The sequence below is a fragment of the Lepisma saccharinum genome, chromosome 21, assembly GCF_977018435.1.
Source record: "Lepisma saccharinum chromosome 21, izLepSacc3.1, whole genome shotgun sequence".
NCBI lineage: Eukaryota > Metazoa > Arthropoda > Insecta > Zygentoma > Lepismatidae > Lepisma > Lepisma saccharinum.
Genome location: NC_139249.1, coordinates 38,428,138 through 38,446,605, shown reverse-complemented (window position 1 = coordinate 38,446,605; position 18,468 = coordinate 38,428,138). Strand labels below are relative to the sequence as shown.

Here is an 18,468-nt window from a genome sequence, read left to right as displayed (position 1 = left end):
AGAAAAACCAAATTTATAACTTTATAATTTGAGATCATGCCAATATACTGGCTGGTAAAATAACATTTTGGTTCCCAGAAAATGGACCATACCTGAATAATGTTCATTTAATCCCGTTAATGAATTTCTGAATACGCTAGTGTACGTACAGTCATCTGCAATAAAAACCAGGCACATATTTCCTGAAATACTTCCCTGCAAAGTGTTATGTGTGTTGTCGAACTCTGAGGTGAAGGCCGAACTTACTATTGAAGCCATGCTATAGAATTTCGTTCACGGTCTCTAAGTTGGCAACATACGCAACGCACTTCAATGTGATATTTGCGTCTTCCCCTGTCTCATATTCATTGCGGGTTACTGTGCAGTCATATGACCCTGTATGTGTGGGTTTGTATTTTCTCAGGTTTCATTTTGGGGGGACGAACATAGTAGAATAAGATTTCTGTGCAAAGAACACAAAGCTGCCTGCATGCCATTTGACTCAGGAAAATATAAGTTTCTCCATTCCTTATATTAAAAAATAATACGTTCATTGATTGATTGAGTTGGTGTTTTATGTCAACTTTGTGCACAGTAAGGTTAATCGGGACTGGACCTACAGTTTAATGAGCGATTCGAACCACTTTTGCCTCCACCGAGTACCTAACCAGGACCCCTTGATTACAAGGAGACGACGCTACCACTGCGCCATTGAGAAGGCCCAAAATAAATAATACGTTAAGAATGACATAGACTCAATTGAAAGACTAAACCTAGGAATATTAACGAGCGGCTAGAAACAGTCTTAGCAATTTCGAAATGCATACTAACAGCACCAAACCTGATCTACCTAACCTATCCACGTATGCATATAATAGCTTAAATAAACAATCTGCCTAACCTATTTACATGCTCATTTCTGTTATTATAGGCCTACATGGATAGGTTAGGCAGATCAGGTTTGGTGCCTTTAGTGTGTATTTCCAAGTTGCTAAGATTATCCCTAGCCGCTCGTGAAATATTACTTCTTAGTTAAACTTAGTGTCATATTTGCATACACATAGCTATAACAATGAAAAATGATTTATCCGCAGTATCCAACGCAGTTTCTACGCGTAAATTAATTATTGCCGAATTAAAGCAGTGAACATGAAATATTCTAATTCCTGCTCGAGAACCATGTACTTACTTGAAGTCACAGTGTGCCGCCGTCAGGATCCAATGATCGTCTATGAGCACACCAGCGCAGCTGTGCCCCCAGACCCACTTCTTCTCATGTTCATCATAGTTCGAGCGACGAATCGAAACCTTGGAAATGAACAGAGAGTTTACAATAATATGAATGTGGATTATAATTCTGCTTAGTCGAATAATTGATCTTCAGTCATACAAAGACACAACCACCAAAAATAGCATACAAAGTTTCCTAGATAACGTAACTATTTCTTTGAAATTATTGCTATTGTCTTTTTTTCCCTCAACGATCAGATTGGTATTTATTTTGGTATTAATTCGGTACATTGTTACAATAATTGAGTAACATACATCACATAATGGAATAGTGACATAAATCTTTGTAACAATGTACCGAATTAATGCCAATATTTGATTTGAGTTGATTGAATTTTAATCCTTTAGCGTTGCTTTTATTCCACTTCTGGATAATTGCGACGAAAATTTATGATGTCCACACACACACACACCATCACACACTCACACACTGGCATAGCACAAGAATTGAGTAAATTGTACACCATATGGAATTCGATTCCCATTCCTGTTAAAGTTGGTAAATATCCGATATCGCCCGAACGGATTTCTTCAAATTTACATTAGAAACTACTTACTGAAATCAGTTTCTGTAGCATTGTCGAAGTTCTTGGAGGTATTTTCTTTCGCGGAAACTGAAAACTTCACCATAGAATGCTGAAGAACAAGAAATAATCACTTATGTAAGGAACTTGCATTTTCTGTAACATTATGCCGTTGTTTCCATTATGTACGTGCAGATGGCGCGAGCGTCGAAAGTCACGCCTGTGGTCACGCGATCTCGCCAGTGTTTCCAAACGTAACGAAATAAACGAGTGAGAGGTGTTCGGGCCTTATCGGATAATTACCTTAAAGTTTATCGAGATTAACCTTGGCGAACCTTCAGCGGTAAATTTCTCGTATCGGACAAACGGATTTCTTCAAATTTACAGGAGAAATTACTTACCGAATGCAGTTTCTTTAGACTTGTGGAAGTTTGGGGAAGTGTTTTCTCGCATCGTTCATTGAATTTTGCCGGTAAATCATCTATTTTTCGATATAAATGTGCGACCGATGCACGAAAGCTCTTGCATCCATTTACTTCCAGGTGGATGTAGCCTGTGTGTGATGACGTAATCCCAGTCAATCCCGGTCAGTGTTTCCAAACACGTGTTTTTGTAACTGAAGAAGGTAGGTTTCCGCAAATGGTTTGTGGGGCTATGTGTCAATGGTTCGTGGGGCTGTGTGTCAATGGTTCATGGGGCTCTGTGTCAATGGTTCGTGGGGCTATGCGAGAATGGTGTGTGGGGTTACGCATATTATTTTTAAACCAATTTTTAACTATTGTAACCTATAGTGGCCCTACCTAACCTAACCTTACCGAAAATGGTTCGTGGGGCTATGTATGAATGGTTCGTGGGGCTATGCGTCAATGGTTTGTGGGGTTACGTAGGTATTTTTGGGTGCAGTGGGCTGGAAACACTGCATGCCGAGTACGGTAGTGAAACTGTGACCGCCATTTTGCGTGTTACCGACGGAAAAAAGAAACGAAGAAAACTTACTCGATATGTCGCAAATAGAGCTTATGTCCGTGAAATAAGCGAAATGCCACCTTCAGCAATGTTTCTCAATGCAGAATACGTAAGTACGAATATTCAAATTAAATGAACTAGCAAATTTCAGCCGTTTGTCCGATACGAGAAATTTACCCCTTCGGCTATGCCTCATATGTTCTGCAAAAATATAGAATCCAGGAGTTCAAACCTCGTCGACCACCATTCTGAACATGAAGAAGTAGAAAGAGCGGCCTAAAATAACCAAACTGCACTTTGTGTATATTAGTAATGGTAAATTCGAAAAGTTACAAACAAAATGTAATCCAAAATTCTTACCAAGAACGGAAACTCTCCGGTGGTCGCTTCGGTCCCCTCCCATATGATCTCCTCGTCAGCTGGCTTCTGCTCCTTCACTTTGCACGGTGTGTAACATCGGAGCATCGCTTTCCCTGCAAAGGCAATATGTATGAAGACGGTACGAAATCACTGTGGAATATACAAAGTGGGGGCTCGTCCTGGATACTCAACAAAAACGGCTAAATACGTCACCATTTAAAGACCGTTGACTTTCTGAATAACAATAGTATTAACATTTTTGACAGTTTGATACAATTAATTTTCTGTGCGTTAATTCCGTGGAAAGCGTTCATTGGTCACTTTAGATAGTTGTTTTGTGCAAATTTGTGAGGGTATCCAACTCATGTCACACGATAAATCCAGAATTCAAAAAAGATCCGATGAGCTTTGCTTTGTGTATTCAATTGTGGTACGGGTTCGATACCCGGTGGAGGCACATAGTGATTCGGATCCCACTTTAAACTGTAAGTCCAGTTCCGATTAGTGAGCGCAAAGTGGACTTAAATCACAAACTCAACAAAAACTCTATTTTCATACGGAGTATTCTATCAGGTAGCAATGTTAGTAGAAATGTTACTTTAAAATTTAATTGATCTATTCCATGAAATTCGTCTCCACAAATCACTAAAAGCACAAAGCTATTATGTCAATTACATATATATTTTAAAGGTTATATGATTGAACAACATGAAACTTACCAAGGTCATTGCTTGTTGCTGTTGCTATAGTAGAAAGAACGGCCAGTGTAGTAACACAGAAGAGAGTCCAGTCAAAAGTGAACAAAATTTTCCTGGAAGTAACACACTGAAATCAAGATTATCCTTGAAGTAGACTTAAGTGCAACGTATTCTCTGTCCCAGGAGCCTGTGGAGCAAGCGAACGAAATCAAGCCTTCTGCGCAAGTGGTGACTCGAGAGAGCTCGAACAATGAACACTTGAAAGGAAAGGGGATTGGTGGAGGGAGCAATTACAGCCACAAGCTGTTTACAGCACTACTTTGCTTCGCCTACTCGCTTTCTTCCCTTCTCTGTAGTTATGAGCGGTGTTGCTCCACAAATTCCTGGGACGAATTGTAGCTTTTCTTTCGTTTGCCGGAAGAAATAAAACAGTTCGTACAGACATGAATCTGACTCATTATATCTACATAATAAAATTAATGTATATTGACATATTTAACGTATTTTACAAATTATGTCTTCTAGGTAATAAACACCTTTACGTTAATTCTTTCTCTTATCCAAATAAAGAGCAATTGCTAATCGCTATATTTTTCGCAAATTTACGTTAAATTACAATAGTTAACATACAACTTGTTTATTTCTAACAAAATTACTTCCAATCTACTTTACAAGGGAGCATGTCAAGTTCTAAATTTACAGATTGTTTGTACACATCGTGGAGAAACATAAACAACTTCCGTTTTTTGTTAAACCATTTACTTTTGCAAGATGAATTATATATCATTCATTGCAAGCCATGAAACTTTTGCATGGAATATTATCCAGCTACTCACATAGTTGTAACGGTATCACTGACAGTCTTCAATTTGTAGTTACAAAGTTCTCATATTCCAACACCAAGGAATTTACGCTTGCTTCGAAGCACTTAATAAATAGTTTGGAAAAACATGTATCTCGTGTATCATCCTATTCACGAGGCATACATGTTAACTAGACAATAAAATCTTAAGTTTATGTACTCTTTCCTAAAGTCCACGTCTCAAGTCTCGTTTCATCACAGGAAGAAGTCTACTAGATTCACTGCAGATATCTCCTTGGCTTTTGATTAGTAATTTGCTATATACATAGAATTGTTATTTTCAATACTGCAGTGTCCGTTATCTGACTTATAGAGCTTGCTTTATTGACCTTGTAATTAAAATCCTACACACATAAACGTTACAGGAATAAAATAACCCATTGAGCACGTTCAATACAGGTGTTCATTTTGATGGATTATCACAGGAAAGCAGTTTATGTTCAAGGCACGAGCATATTGCTTCTTAACCTTCTTAACACAGTTTTTCAGCTTTCGTGAATATGTACGTACAAGAACATTTATGAAACTATTGCGGTTATATAGTATTTCCACACCATTTAAAGTCTGTCATACAGTTCTTTATGGTACTCAAAATAAGTAACAAATGTAGTTGAAAATAATTTGTCTTTTAAACTTTGTCACGCCTCAAATATAAAAACAACGTTATGTGATGATTCCTTTAATACATCTTTTTGTTTGTTTTAAAACTGAAAAAAGTCAGTCTTGTTCGCCTTGTGTTTGTACTCTGAACTACGTTACAACAAGTTATGATACGCTTCGAAGGCATTCGTCAAATTTTAAACTTTTTCAAGTCTTTGCAATAGTTATTCTTTTCGCAATCAACTTCGTAAATCTGATATTACAGTCACATTAAATTTTCTAACGACTTAGCTATCGCGACCAGTTAGCACTACAACTGTTAGAGGCTTGTTGTCGTATCAATAAAGTTAATATTTATGGCTCGAATATATATGTTAGCAAAAATCACAACTGAGTTTAAAATAAAATTTAATAATGTGATTAAGTCTTATCTGAATGAAGTAAATTGCAGGTTATAAAATGAAACATTTTTACATTGACGAAAGTACAATGGACAAGTGATTCTGTAGAGTATTTAAGTGTTAGTTTGTTATTATTTTCATTGAATTTTAACAAACTGGTGACAAAAATATTGTAAGTATTGCCTCTCTTCATTGCACCATGCCTTTATATTGTGTTCTACAATGTTATTGTTGTTAGCTATACTTTTTTTAAAAATATAGCTAATATCTTGTAGAATATTCAATAGTCACTCCGCAGGCCGCCATCATAGGATGGTTGTACAACGAAGCAGGTGAGAGGCAGAGATTGATTGATTGATTGATTGAATTGCTTTATTTTACTTCGCTTCTTGTGCCACTTTTGGCTAATTTGCAAAGACGAGGATGAGCGATGATATGATGAAATTGATGAATGGACACTCACAAAGATCCACGCCCAGGTCAGGATTCGAACCCGGGACCTGAGAGGCAGAGAGACAGAAAATAGAGGAAAAGAGTATAGAAGGATAATCAAAGATAATAACCCATCAATGTTCAAGGAATAAAATAAAAATAAAATAAGAGTCAAGAAAGTAGATAAGAAGAAGTGTAAATACAATAACATGAAGAATGACAATATTATTTGTGTCAAACTGTTGCTCTTTATACTAACATAATATCATTCTTCACTGGTGTTATTATTTTGTTTCAGCCTACTGATAGTGTATTTTGTGGATTTATTTGCTGAAAAACTTATATTTTTACGTATATATTTAATAATATATATATATTTTATATTTACTTCAATATTTAAATACATTTTGATATGATACGTTACGAGCAAACTATATCTCCTCTGTAGTAGCAATAATGTTTAATGCTTTTTTTCATATCCATAACCGATGTTCAAATAACAAAAGTCAATAGAAAATAGCCGGACCCTGTGGCCAAGTGGTGGAGTTCCTCGGTGGACGCAGTTGGTGTTGGACGTGCTGGTATTGTTCTCTGGTAGTGCGTTCCCCGAGTGCAGCTAGTGAGTCAACTACGTCCGAAAAATTGGACTTGTAAAATAATAGACAAATCGATAAACCAGTAAGTACTATAGTGGCAAGTAAGAATAACGAAATGAATAGGTTAAATACGATAAAGATAAGCTTTCCAGTAAATGCTCCAAACCGAGGGCAACGGATATACATGAATTTATTCACGGACAATTCCGTCGGCATGTTGACGAATTGATGGGAATACAACTCCCGACAATTTTGCGTTGTGTGTATATTAAATGTGTGAGAGAAGCGACAATGAGAAAACTATTAGAACAACATGGGCCTGACATGGAGTTTCGTTACGCTGATGGCAATAGTGTGAAAGTGTCATTAGAAGATCCGGGAAGGAAAATGAAATTTGTGCGTGTCTTTAATCTCCCATTGGAAATGGACGATAATAGTGTGAAAGAACTGCGAGAATTTGGAACTGTCGATAGTGTAGACAAAGAACAGTTGTCGGGGAACCCAGTGTATAATGGAGTGCGAGTGGCTAAAATGGAAGTCACAAAACCAATACCTTAATTTCTAGTAATCCGCTTGTGTCAGTGTCACGTTATCTATGATGGATAGCAAGGGACGTGGCAGATTTGTCACCAGCCTGGTCACGAACGTAGGATGTGCGACCTTCGTCAACCCACTGTCCTGAGAGGTCCGCTCAGGCACGGACGAAACTACAGTCAAGTGGCGCAACAACGAGAAGGATACGTAGGGACCTCGGGACCATACCAATAAGTTCCATCCAGTCAAACACCTTCTACTAGCCTTGAGAATCAGCTGGAATCAACTGAAATACATACAGAAAGACACCCTAACCCCCAGAAGGACGGAACACCTACCAACCCCGTAGAAGACACCACGAAGGAAGCTGAAGTGGCAGTTGCGGCTTCGAAGATCCCAGAGGAAGATGGTACACCATGTTTGGTAACTAAGGAAGAAAACTCCAAACCGGGTTCGAAGTAGTCCTAGAGGATGGCGCGGTACGTACCAATGATATTAAGGATCAGAAGACAGCAGACATAGAGGAAGAACAACAAGACACAATGGGAGACGATATGGATAGTGAATTGATTACTGATGAAGATAGTGAGAGTAGTAGCATAAATATGAAAATGGTAGTGCAAAATATAACTGGCACAAAAAAACGGACTAAAATTGCGACGAAAGTGAGCGACATGAACTTAGCGAAAAGAAGATCTAGGCGCAGGGTAGTGATTTAAATAAATCAAAACAATAATTTAACAAATAATTTGGCCTTGATAATTGGTGTGAAATATTGCATATATAGCCAGAATAAGATTAAGGTAAAATGAACTAGAGAAGAGTATTTTCTTATAATTCTACATATATTTATATATGTCTGTATGTAATCCTTGGCTTTTCATTATACAAGGTGGTTATAATTAAAGTGACGGTGTTCAGAGTGGTACAGCACGGGCTGTAATGAGAGTAGCAGTCTGAAACTTCGTAGATATGCTAATGAAGCAATGCGCTCGCGAATTATGCAAAAAAAAGAAGAAAATAGTTCCAATTCTCGCCACCAGGGTAAAAAATGGCGCTGTAAGCAGTCAAAACATGGTATAGTTACAGGAAAAAGGCAGGAAAGATCAAACACATGAGAACAATGGCTCTGGCATGTTTATTAGGAACTATGGTTACAAGAACTGTTCAATATGGCCTCCCAATTCAGCAACATGCTGCATTCGTAACACGGCATGGTCGACGGTTGCTCGCAGCATGCCTGGTGAAATCTGAGCGACATGTGGTTGTATGCTAGCCTTCAGATCAAGCAGAGACCGGACATGTCCCTGATAGACACGATCTTTTAAATATCCCCACAGCCAGAAGTCACATGGATTAAGGTCGGGGGATCTGGAAGGCCAATCATCTGGAAACTGCCTAGAGATGATGCGGTCATTAGTGAAGGTTTCTCGCAGCAAATCTTTCACGTGGCGAGCGACATGTGGTGTTGCCCCATCTTGCATGAAAATGGTGGTGTGTTCACAGTTCCGTTCTTGCAAAGCTGGAATCACGTGTTGCACAAGGAGGTCCCTATAACGTGCAGATGTCACTGTACACCTAACAGGCCCTCGAGGTGTCATCTCCTCAAAGAAAAACGGACCAAGAATGAAGGAGCTAGTGAACCCACACCATGCAGTCACGTAAACTGAGTGCAATGGTTGTTCCTGCACAACATGTGGACGAGTGGAACCCCATATGCGACAGTTCTGAGTATTCACTGTACCGACCAGAGTAAAATGCGCCTCGTCAGTCCACAGAATATTCCCCGGCCACATGTCATCCACTTCCATGCGTGCCAAAAACCGATGGGCAAACTCACGGCGTTGTGGAATATCTTGGGGTTTCAATTGGTGCACAATTTGAATCTTGTAGGGATACCAGTGTAAAATGCACCGCAATACCTTGCGAACTGTTGACCAGGGGAGTGACAATTCACGTGCCACAGCTCTAGCACTGGTTGCAGAAGTTGAGGCATGTGCTGCACGGTCAGCTACAGCTACAGCAACTTCGTCCACAACTTCCACGGGGATGGGCCGCCTTCCTCTCCCTGGTGCAACACCCAATTCACCTGTTTCCTCGAATTTCTTCATCATCTTCTTCAGCCCATTAATTGACATGGGCCCTCTTCTCAGCCCTTTCTGTTGGCGATATTTCCGCAGTGCAGCGTTACTATTGCTCCCATTCTGGTAAAACAACTTCACTAGCAGTGCACGGTCTTTCTTCGCAATAGCCATTGCTTTTTACACGGGAAAAATCAAACTTTTAATGTTCGGCGAACATTCACATCACTAAAGGAAAAAAAAAGCAACAAGCGTCACCAACAACAACCAGGGAGCTCACACAATGGTTAGGCAATGTCACCGACTTTGACGTCAGAGTTACGGAAAATTCCACGTTTTGACTGCTTACAGCGCCATTTTTTACCCTGGTGACGAGAATTGGAACTATTTTTTTTTTTTTTTTTTTTTTGCATAATTCAAGAGCGCATTGCTTCATTATCATATCTACGAAGTTTCAGACTGCTACTCTCATTACAGCCCGTGCTGTACCACTCTGAACACCGTCACTTTAATTATAACCACCTGGTACATTCATAATATGTTTACCAATACAGTAGCTACTATTAATTATAATAAGTCGTGTAGTAATATTAAGCAGGAAGCTTTACTAGACTTCCTTAAAAAAGCATATGTGGATATAGCCTTTTTGCAAGAAATTGGAACTCCATATTTAGAAGACGGTAACATATATGATGTGTATAATAATTTTACTCCACAAAATCATGGTACAGCTCTCTATATTGATAAAGGAATACCGATACAACAGGTACAATGTTACTATTCAGGAAGAATAATAACAGCAATATTAAATGGAATAAAACTTTGTAATATTTACGCATCTTCTGGCTCACAAAACAGAACACAGCGGAACCACTTCTTTCTAGAAGACGTGGCGGCGGAATTAAGTGGTAATATTACATCTATCATCTTAGGAGGTGTTTTTAATTCAGTTCTAAGAACCATTGATCAGAAACCAGGTTACAACTACTCCCCAACTTTAAAAGCATTAATAGATGGATTACAATTAGTTGATACATGGGAATATGTTAAAGGAAATGAAGAAGGATATACGTACATCAAACCAAATCATGCCTCGCGCATTGATAGAATTTATGTATCTAATAATATTAAGCACCATGTTTCTAATGTGCAAACTTTCCCAATTTGCTTTACAGGCCATTTTGCATATATCGTTAGGATCAAAATAGATTCAGATAATATTTGTAGAGGACCAGGTTTCTGGCATTTAAATAATGCATTGATTCAAGACAAGGAATTCATAGTACGTTTTCAAGAAAAATGGAAGACGTGCTCAACAAAAACTACTTATAAGACAAATCTTGTGGAGTGGTGGGATAGTTGTTTTATAGTAGAATTCAAAAAACTTCGTAAAAACTATGGAAAACAAAAATATCAAGACAGAGATAGTATGTACAATTTTTACTATAGTGTTTTGCATGAATTACAATATCATGTATTGCAAGGTCAGTACAAGATAAAATTAAGCATGTTCAGGCGATATTATTAGGATTCCATAGAAATAAAATAAAAGGTATTCAAGTAAGAAGTAAGGTACAGCCCTTTGATCACGGAGAAACAACCACATTATATCATATAAAACAAGAACGAAATAGAGGTCAGAGAAAAATTATAAACAAAATTAAAAACGTAAATGAGAAAGAAATTATAATGCAATCTAAAATTCAACAAGTAATAAAGGAAGATTTTCAACAAAAATTTGAAACAGAAACGATCGACATAATAGAGGGCAACACAATAATAAATAATATACCCACAATACTTCAGGATGAAGATAGAAATATATTAGAAAAAGAGTTTACTCAGGATGAAATAACTAAAGCGGTTTTCAGTTTACGTGGAAATGTATCACCAGGTATCGATGGTATTACAAGTGAAGGTTATAAAAGGATATGGCCTACTATAGGACCCACAGTAACTAAGTGGGTTCAAGAGGTGTTTCACAAAATTAAGATAGGAAAAAATTGTAGTACTGGAGTGACTGTTTTAATACCTAAGGTAAAGAAACCGATAACAATTAATGACTACAGACCAATTAATCTAATGAATGTTGAGTATAAAATCTTAACAAAAATAATATCAAATATGTTAAAACCATATATGTCATTGTTAGTAGGTCGACATAATAGATGACAACATAATAATAAATACAATATGGAATGCCAAGTGTTGGCACCATACACCAAGCATTAATTATAACTAGAGATATAATAGCAACATATGAAGAGAAGAATGACACTGACGCAACTATTTTCACTCTTGACTTTGCATCTGCATATGAATATGTTAGCCATTAATACTTAAAATTAGTTTTACAAAAACTTTGGTTTGGTGACAAATTTATTAGTTGGGTTCAACTATTAACTAGAAATATATATATTAAGGTACTTGTTAATGGGTTCCTAACGTCGACAATACAGGTGAAAGGAAGAGTCTTACAAGGATCCCCGTTAAGTTCATATCTGTTCATGTTATCGTTATCACCTTTTCTGTACATAATTCAAACATAATTGTCATCTCTGAGATATTGTGAAAATAACTTACATGAATGTGGGTATATGGACGATGTAACAGCCTTCATTAATCGAAGACTGATTATGAGGAAGTTATAGTCTGTCTAAATGAATACATGCAAATATCAGGTGCAAAAATTAACTATAAAAAATCGTATTTGTTGCCACTGGGAAAGCAAACAAACTTAACATATGGACGTGAAATTGTAACTAAAGATAAAGTAAGAATATTGGGGATAGTTTTTCAGAATAAATTACAATCGACGATAAATATAAATTTTGAAACAATAATAAATAACATACAAGGTTTGATTAAAACCAATGTGTTAAGAAATTTATCGCTTATATCACGAGTGCATTATTTAAACAGATACATATTCGCAAAAGTTTGGTTTGTTGCAGCACTCTTCCCTTTGTCAAGAATTTTTGCAACAGGTTTACGATCGCTAGCTACGTATTTCTTGTGGCAAGGTAAGGTTTTCAGAGTGGCTTATAACACTGCAGTGCAACAGCGAACGGCAGGTGGATTGGGACTAATGCACGTGGAATGGAAAGCAGCGGCATTGTTCAACACGCGTAATCTACAAATGTTTATACAACAACCAGATAGCTACACAGCGATAGTGCTAAGATCGAACCTCAATAAAATTCCCTAGACCTTGCCAATGCACACGACAGCTATCCCGAAAAACTTTGCTTATCTTTTACCTGCTATTGTAGAATGTGTATACAGACTGGGAGCAGGAAGTACCATAGGGAACCTTTTCATTACTTTCTTTTTTAAGTGCTGGATATACTTTATATTTATATTCTTATACTCAGCATGGAATATACAAGTCAATGACTTGTATCGCCAGGAACTTGACCTAAATACGCAGTTAACGAAAGTAGAGCAACAAACTCCCAATAAGGAATGGAACAGGTTCGAATCCTGCTCGGGCTTGGTTGTTTGTGAATGCCCATTCATCAATTTCATAATTTCATCACTCATCTCCATCTTCGCAAATTAGCCAAGATACACAAAACGCGAAGTAAAATAAACTCAATCAATCAATCAATAGAAAATAAAATAAACACTGTAGTGTATTCTGAATGCTATCGCGTTTCTTGAGGCAAACAACTTCTCTCACAAAAATGTTTTAAAGATTTTGCCATAACATATGTAAAATTGTACCTCATACATTTTCAAATCACGCTTCTGATTTTAAGTGGTCTGATAAAAAAAATCAAGTTGTCTGTCTACGGGACTAGAAATCTTCAAGATCGCAGTCGGCTTGCGAGACAGTTTGTTGTTTACTTGTGGGCGAGGGGAACGGGGAGGGAAGATGATTACTGAAAATCAGGGGGCTGTGTTAGGTTTTCTATTATTGTTCCTTGACAATTTTGTGCTTCGATGCTTGTTGTGTTTGTGTGTATTGAGTGGAGTGGAATATGGCATTTTATGGAACGTCATATCCACTTCGGTGCTTGAAAGTCTATTCAGTTTTAGCGGTATTGTAAGAAAACTCGCTATAAAAGAAATAGGCAAGGCTGTTCGTGTTGTTCAAGGACAGGAATCGGAAATACACGAGGCATTTCTGTGCCTCAAATTACGGGAAACAAAAGTAGTATCTGACCCCGCCAAGGCCTGCCCTCGGGCGATTAATATTCGCAATTCATTTGCACGGGTTTTAATTAATTTGCGCGTACTTAGAATTCATTTGCATGTACTTAGAGTACTTTATATTTATGTATTTGCATGTTTATAACTTTTTATGAATATATATTTATTTATTTTATGAAAAATATGTATATAAAAGGTAATTAGAGGTACTAAACGGTATGCATATGGTTTTATATTCATTACTGCAAAGTATGTAATGTAGGAATCGATAATAATTAATGTTTATAATATTGAAAATAAGTTTTCTATGGTTTATGAACCGCTATGAACGGTGGTAATGGCTGTAGGTACAGGTCCAATTACGATTGGGGACGGTCCCGGTACTCGAACCCGCGATATCCAACGGTAATAAATATAGTGCACTATGTAATAATGTTATATGGCATGTAATATATTGAGCGGAGACGAACTATGTATAACGTGTGAGCTGAGTCCGATGCCAGACAGACAAGGGTGAACTCCGCCCAGGTAGACGAGAAAGGAATTTTGGGGGAAATGCGCTCAAGGTCAAATGACGTCAGAACGTCAGAACAAAGAAGGAACCTGATTCACCAATGAGAGAACGCGTCGGTAGATTTTCAGAACCGGTTTTTTTTCCCAAGGTTAACCAGTACGCAATAACAGGGGAAAGCTATGCAATACTGTAGGGCATAGAGGGATTGAACCAGACAACAAAGGATGTCTGGAATGCACAGCAAGGGTCAATTTTTTTTTAAACTGCGCGTCGCTTGCAGGCTACAACATGTTTCTGTCAAAGTATGCCAAGGTTACCGAGAACACTAGAACAAAGGATGATGGGAAGGAGTTCAAGGTGAACTAGAACGCAAGAACAAAGAAAGCGTCGGTTTTATTTCAACCAATCAGAAAACGCGTCGGTTTTATTTCAACCAATCAGAGAACGCGTCAGTTTTGTTTATGAAGTATAAAAAAACGCGTAAAAGCGAGAAGATGTTAGTTTGAGAAGAATTTCTGAACCATTGTGTCAGAAAAGATATCAACTTGTGATTATCGTCTGAGATTTGAAGACAAAGAACTCAAAAGAAGCTATAATTAAGGTAAGTGAATTGTTACATATATGTATGGTGCTTTTAAATAATGCGTAAAACAAATAATGAACCGAAGCAAGAAACAAATATGCGTAATGTGAACTAGTACTACAACTATTTTTTCTGTTTTTTTACAGGTGATTCTATTTTCTGTGTGCGTGCGACTGGAAGGATCTGTTACTGAAAATGGCGTCTACAAGCTCCACAAACGAGGCTAACCACACTGCGGTGAGTACTTCGAACGAAATTATATGTAATTTTCATTCTGGAAAGTATACTTCCCCACTAGAACTCGTTAATGCATACTATGATATGTGTGACAGAGTTATTTTCCACGACGATATCCCTTCTTGTGATCCGACTTTTTTCTGCGAGACAGTGCAAACAGCAATGTGTCAATTAGGGGTGGGGGCAAGTCAGTTTTCAATTGTGGATGAAAGAGAAAGATATTTTAGACGGTTTGGAATGCTAGGACGGGAGGTATCCATTGAAATACCTAATCAGGTTGTGGGCGACCCTGAATATTTGGTTGGGTCCATGTTCCAATTTCTAATGAAAAAGATTTTTTTTGATGTGGCACCGGACAGTCAGGTTGGTTTGATTATTTTCGGCAATGAAACCAATAAGGATATTTATATCCCTTGGCGCCGCCTTTCGGCATTAAATCCTAAGATTATTCAACACTATGTGACCAAAGTGCTGAACAGCAATGAATCTTTTTTTGTGGATAACACTATGAAATGCATGGCGCATATTGTCGAACCCAAGCGTGGTAGAGGGAAAAAAAAGTACCCCCTTTACAGGAAGTACGCCCCTTTACTATCAATAAACAATTCTAACCAGAGACAGACTGCTTTTACTATTATGACTAACAATGACAATTTGTGCTTGCCACGCGCTATTGTATTTGCGCAAGCCAAAGTCGACAAGAACACAAACAAAATCAAATCCTTTCGTAGATACGATAATAAACTCAAAGAAGCGGCTCTACGGTTATGCCATGAAGCACGCGTTGATCCAACCAATGGGTGCACTGTAGAGGACATTGTTAAATTTCAGAATCATATGGGACCAGAGTACCAAATTGTTGTGTTTTCAATGAAAGAGGGGGAAAGGGAGTATGAAGTTATTCGGTCAACGCCGTTCGCCCCCAAACAGATTAATTTACTGTATCACGATCAACATTTTGATATAGTCAACTCTGTCCCCACACTTCTTGTGAAGAAGTACTACTGCCCCAAATGCCAAGTCGGGTTCGCTCACAAGTATCAACATATTGAATGCACTAGGTATTGTTCATTGTGTGAATACAGTCATGGTGGCAATGAATCCACTAACACTATCCCCAGAAAATGCACTGCATGTAATAGGAAGTTTCTGTCCCCGGAATGTTATGAAAATCATTTGCGTACAGAAGGGCGGAAATCAAGTGTTTGCCAATCTATTCACCAATGTAACGTTTGTTACAAAGTAGTGAACAAGAGAAATCGCAAAACACCACACAAATGCGATGAATTCTTTTGTAAAAGCTGTAATGCTTTTGTTGAACCAGCACACAAATGCTATATTCACCCTGTTAAGCCCGAACCAAGTGCAAAGTTTCTCTACATTTTCTATGATTTCGAGTGTATGCTGGTAGAGGGCGAGAATGACCAGAAACACGAAGTTAATCTGGCTGTTGCTAAGCAAGCTTGTCATGTCTGTAAAGACACTGATGTAGATTTCTGCGAGACGTGTGGTCCCCGTGTTCATATTTTCCCCAATATTCAAGAATTTATGCAATATATTCAAACTCCGAGGGAAGGGTTTGATAAAATTGTGTGTATTGCACATAATGCAGGACGATACGATTCACATTTTGTTTTAAATTATTTGATTACTAAAGAGAATATTACCCCCTCCGTAATTATGCAGGGTAGGAAAATAATAGAAATGTCTATTACAAAGAAAATAGTGTTCAGGGACTCGTTGAATTTCATGCTCATGAAATTGAAGGACTTGCCTGCAAGTCTGGGACTAGCGGAAGATTTGCAGAAAGGCGATTTTCCGTATTTGTTTTCAACCCCTGCAAATCAGAATTATGTAGGGCCATTCCCTGATATTCAATATTATGACATAGATTCCAAGTCCCCCAAAGAAAGAGAAGAGATGCTAAAATGGCACGAGGAAACGGTGCAAGCAGGGAAAATGTTTGATTTTCAAAAAGAGTTGCGTGAATACTGTATTAAAGATGTGGAAATTCTTGCTGCTGCATGTATTAAATTCTCTAATCTGATCGAAGATCTGACTGGAATACAGTGCTTTGTTCGCTGCGCGACTCTTGCGTCGTTAGCGTCTTTGATATTTAGAAGTAAATATCTTAAAGAAAACACGCTTATTAAAGTCCCCCCATTTGGATTTCGGGAACAAGACCAACAGTCTCTAATTGCCTTAAAGTGGTTAAAGTGGGTCGAAAATACTGAAAAAATCACTCTAAGACACGCAGGGAATCTCGGGGAGGCTAAAATAGGTCGTTATAAGTTGGACGGGCTCCATGAAGAAAGTAAAACTGTTTATAGTTTCCAAGGGTGCTACTACCATGCTTGCCGGATTTGTCTTCCTGAAAACAGAGATAAGCCTCTTAACGAGACTGGCGAGACCCTAGACCATAGGTACGAACGTACTGTTACCCGTAAAGAAATATTAGAGCAAATGGGGTACAAGGTTGTAGAAAAATGGGAATGTGAATTCAATGAGGAAATTTAAAAAAATCCAGAATTACGCAAATTTATTGCTGAGAATTGTTATTCACTGAATAACCCACTTATCCCAAAAGAAGCTTTTAATGGGGGACGCACTGAACTTTTCAGGGCAGTTTATGAAAAACAAGAGAATGAAAATACGAGCATGAAACTGCTAGATGTAGTTTCCCTTTACCCTGCAATGATGAAGCAAAGAAAAATGCCTACAGGGAAACCAGTGATTTACACGTCAGAGTTTCCTACCTTGGATAATGTGTTTGGGGTTGTAAAATGTGATATTCTCTCCCCTAAAGATTTATATTTACCAGTACTGGGCATGTCATGCAATAACAAATTAATGTTTGCTTTATGCAGAACTTGCGCACAAAGCGAGAATCAAGAACAATGTACACACGCAGATAAAGAAAGATACTTACATGGCACCTGGGTATCGGAAGAACTGAAACTAGCTGTAAAAAAAAGGGTACAAAATACTCAAAATATATGAAATTTGGGATTTTCCTTCGGCTGATCAGAATGATAATGTGTTCAAAGACTATGTAGACACATTTCTTAGACTGAAACAACAGTCTTCAGGATATCCTTCCGGCTGCAGTTCAGAAAATGACAAAGACAAGTATATTCAAGATTATTTCGATCGTGAAGGAATTCAACTTGTAAAAGATGAAATTGCACCTAACCCTGGACTTCGTTTTATTTCCAAAATTCTGCTGAATTCAATCTTTGGGAAATTCGCGCAAAATCCTTTAAAAACTAAGTCTATTTTTGTAAATACAGAACAGAAATTCCATGATATAGTGTTTAATCCACAGTATGAAATCAGTAATGTTGTCCCTATTTCCGAATCTTGTTTATTAGTGAATTATATTGATCTGGAAAGCAAAAATGAACCGTTAGTACTCTCAAATGTACTTGTCTCTGCGTTTATTACTGCTTATGGAAGAATGCACTTATATTCTTTTATGGACAAAGTCAAGGAAAGTATTCACTACGTGGATACGGACTCTGTGTTCTATGTAGAAAGAGAACATGAAAAACTTATTCCTACAGGCTCATTTCTTGGTGAAATGACGGATGAGATTAAAGAGCCCTACCAAATTACATGCTTTTTGGGTGGTGGTCCCAAAAACTATGCATATAAAA

The 18,468-nt window shown here is 37.7% G+C and overlaps 1 protein-coding gene across 2 annotated transcripts in view; it reads right to left on the bottom strand.

Annotated features, from left to right (window-relative positions):
* The window catches only part of LOC146003995 (thrombin-like enzyme flavoxobin), a 37,050-nt gene that overhangs the window by 7,021 nt on the left and 11,561 nt on the right, over positions 1-18,468 (bottom strand). Inside the window, exons 1-4 of one of the 2 annotated variants that reach the window (XM_083142540.1) lie at positions 4,654-4,930; positions 3,839-3,930; positions 3,120-3,232; positions 1,169-1,287 (exon numbers count right to left, since the gene is read on the bottom strand). In XM_083142540.1, the coding sequence (XP_082998666.1) occupies positions 1,169-1,287; positions 3,120-3,232; positions 3,839-3,930; positions 4,654-4,655 (326 nt within the window). In that variant the 5' untranslated portion in view covers positions 4,656-4,930. Of the gene's footprint in view, positions 1-1,168; positions 1,288-3,119; positions 3,233-3,838; positions 3,931-4,653; positions 4,931-18,468 lie in introns of those variants that run through there. The other variant, XM_083142539.1, reaches the window with a different exon arrangement.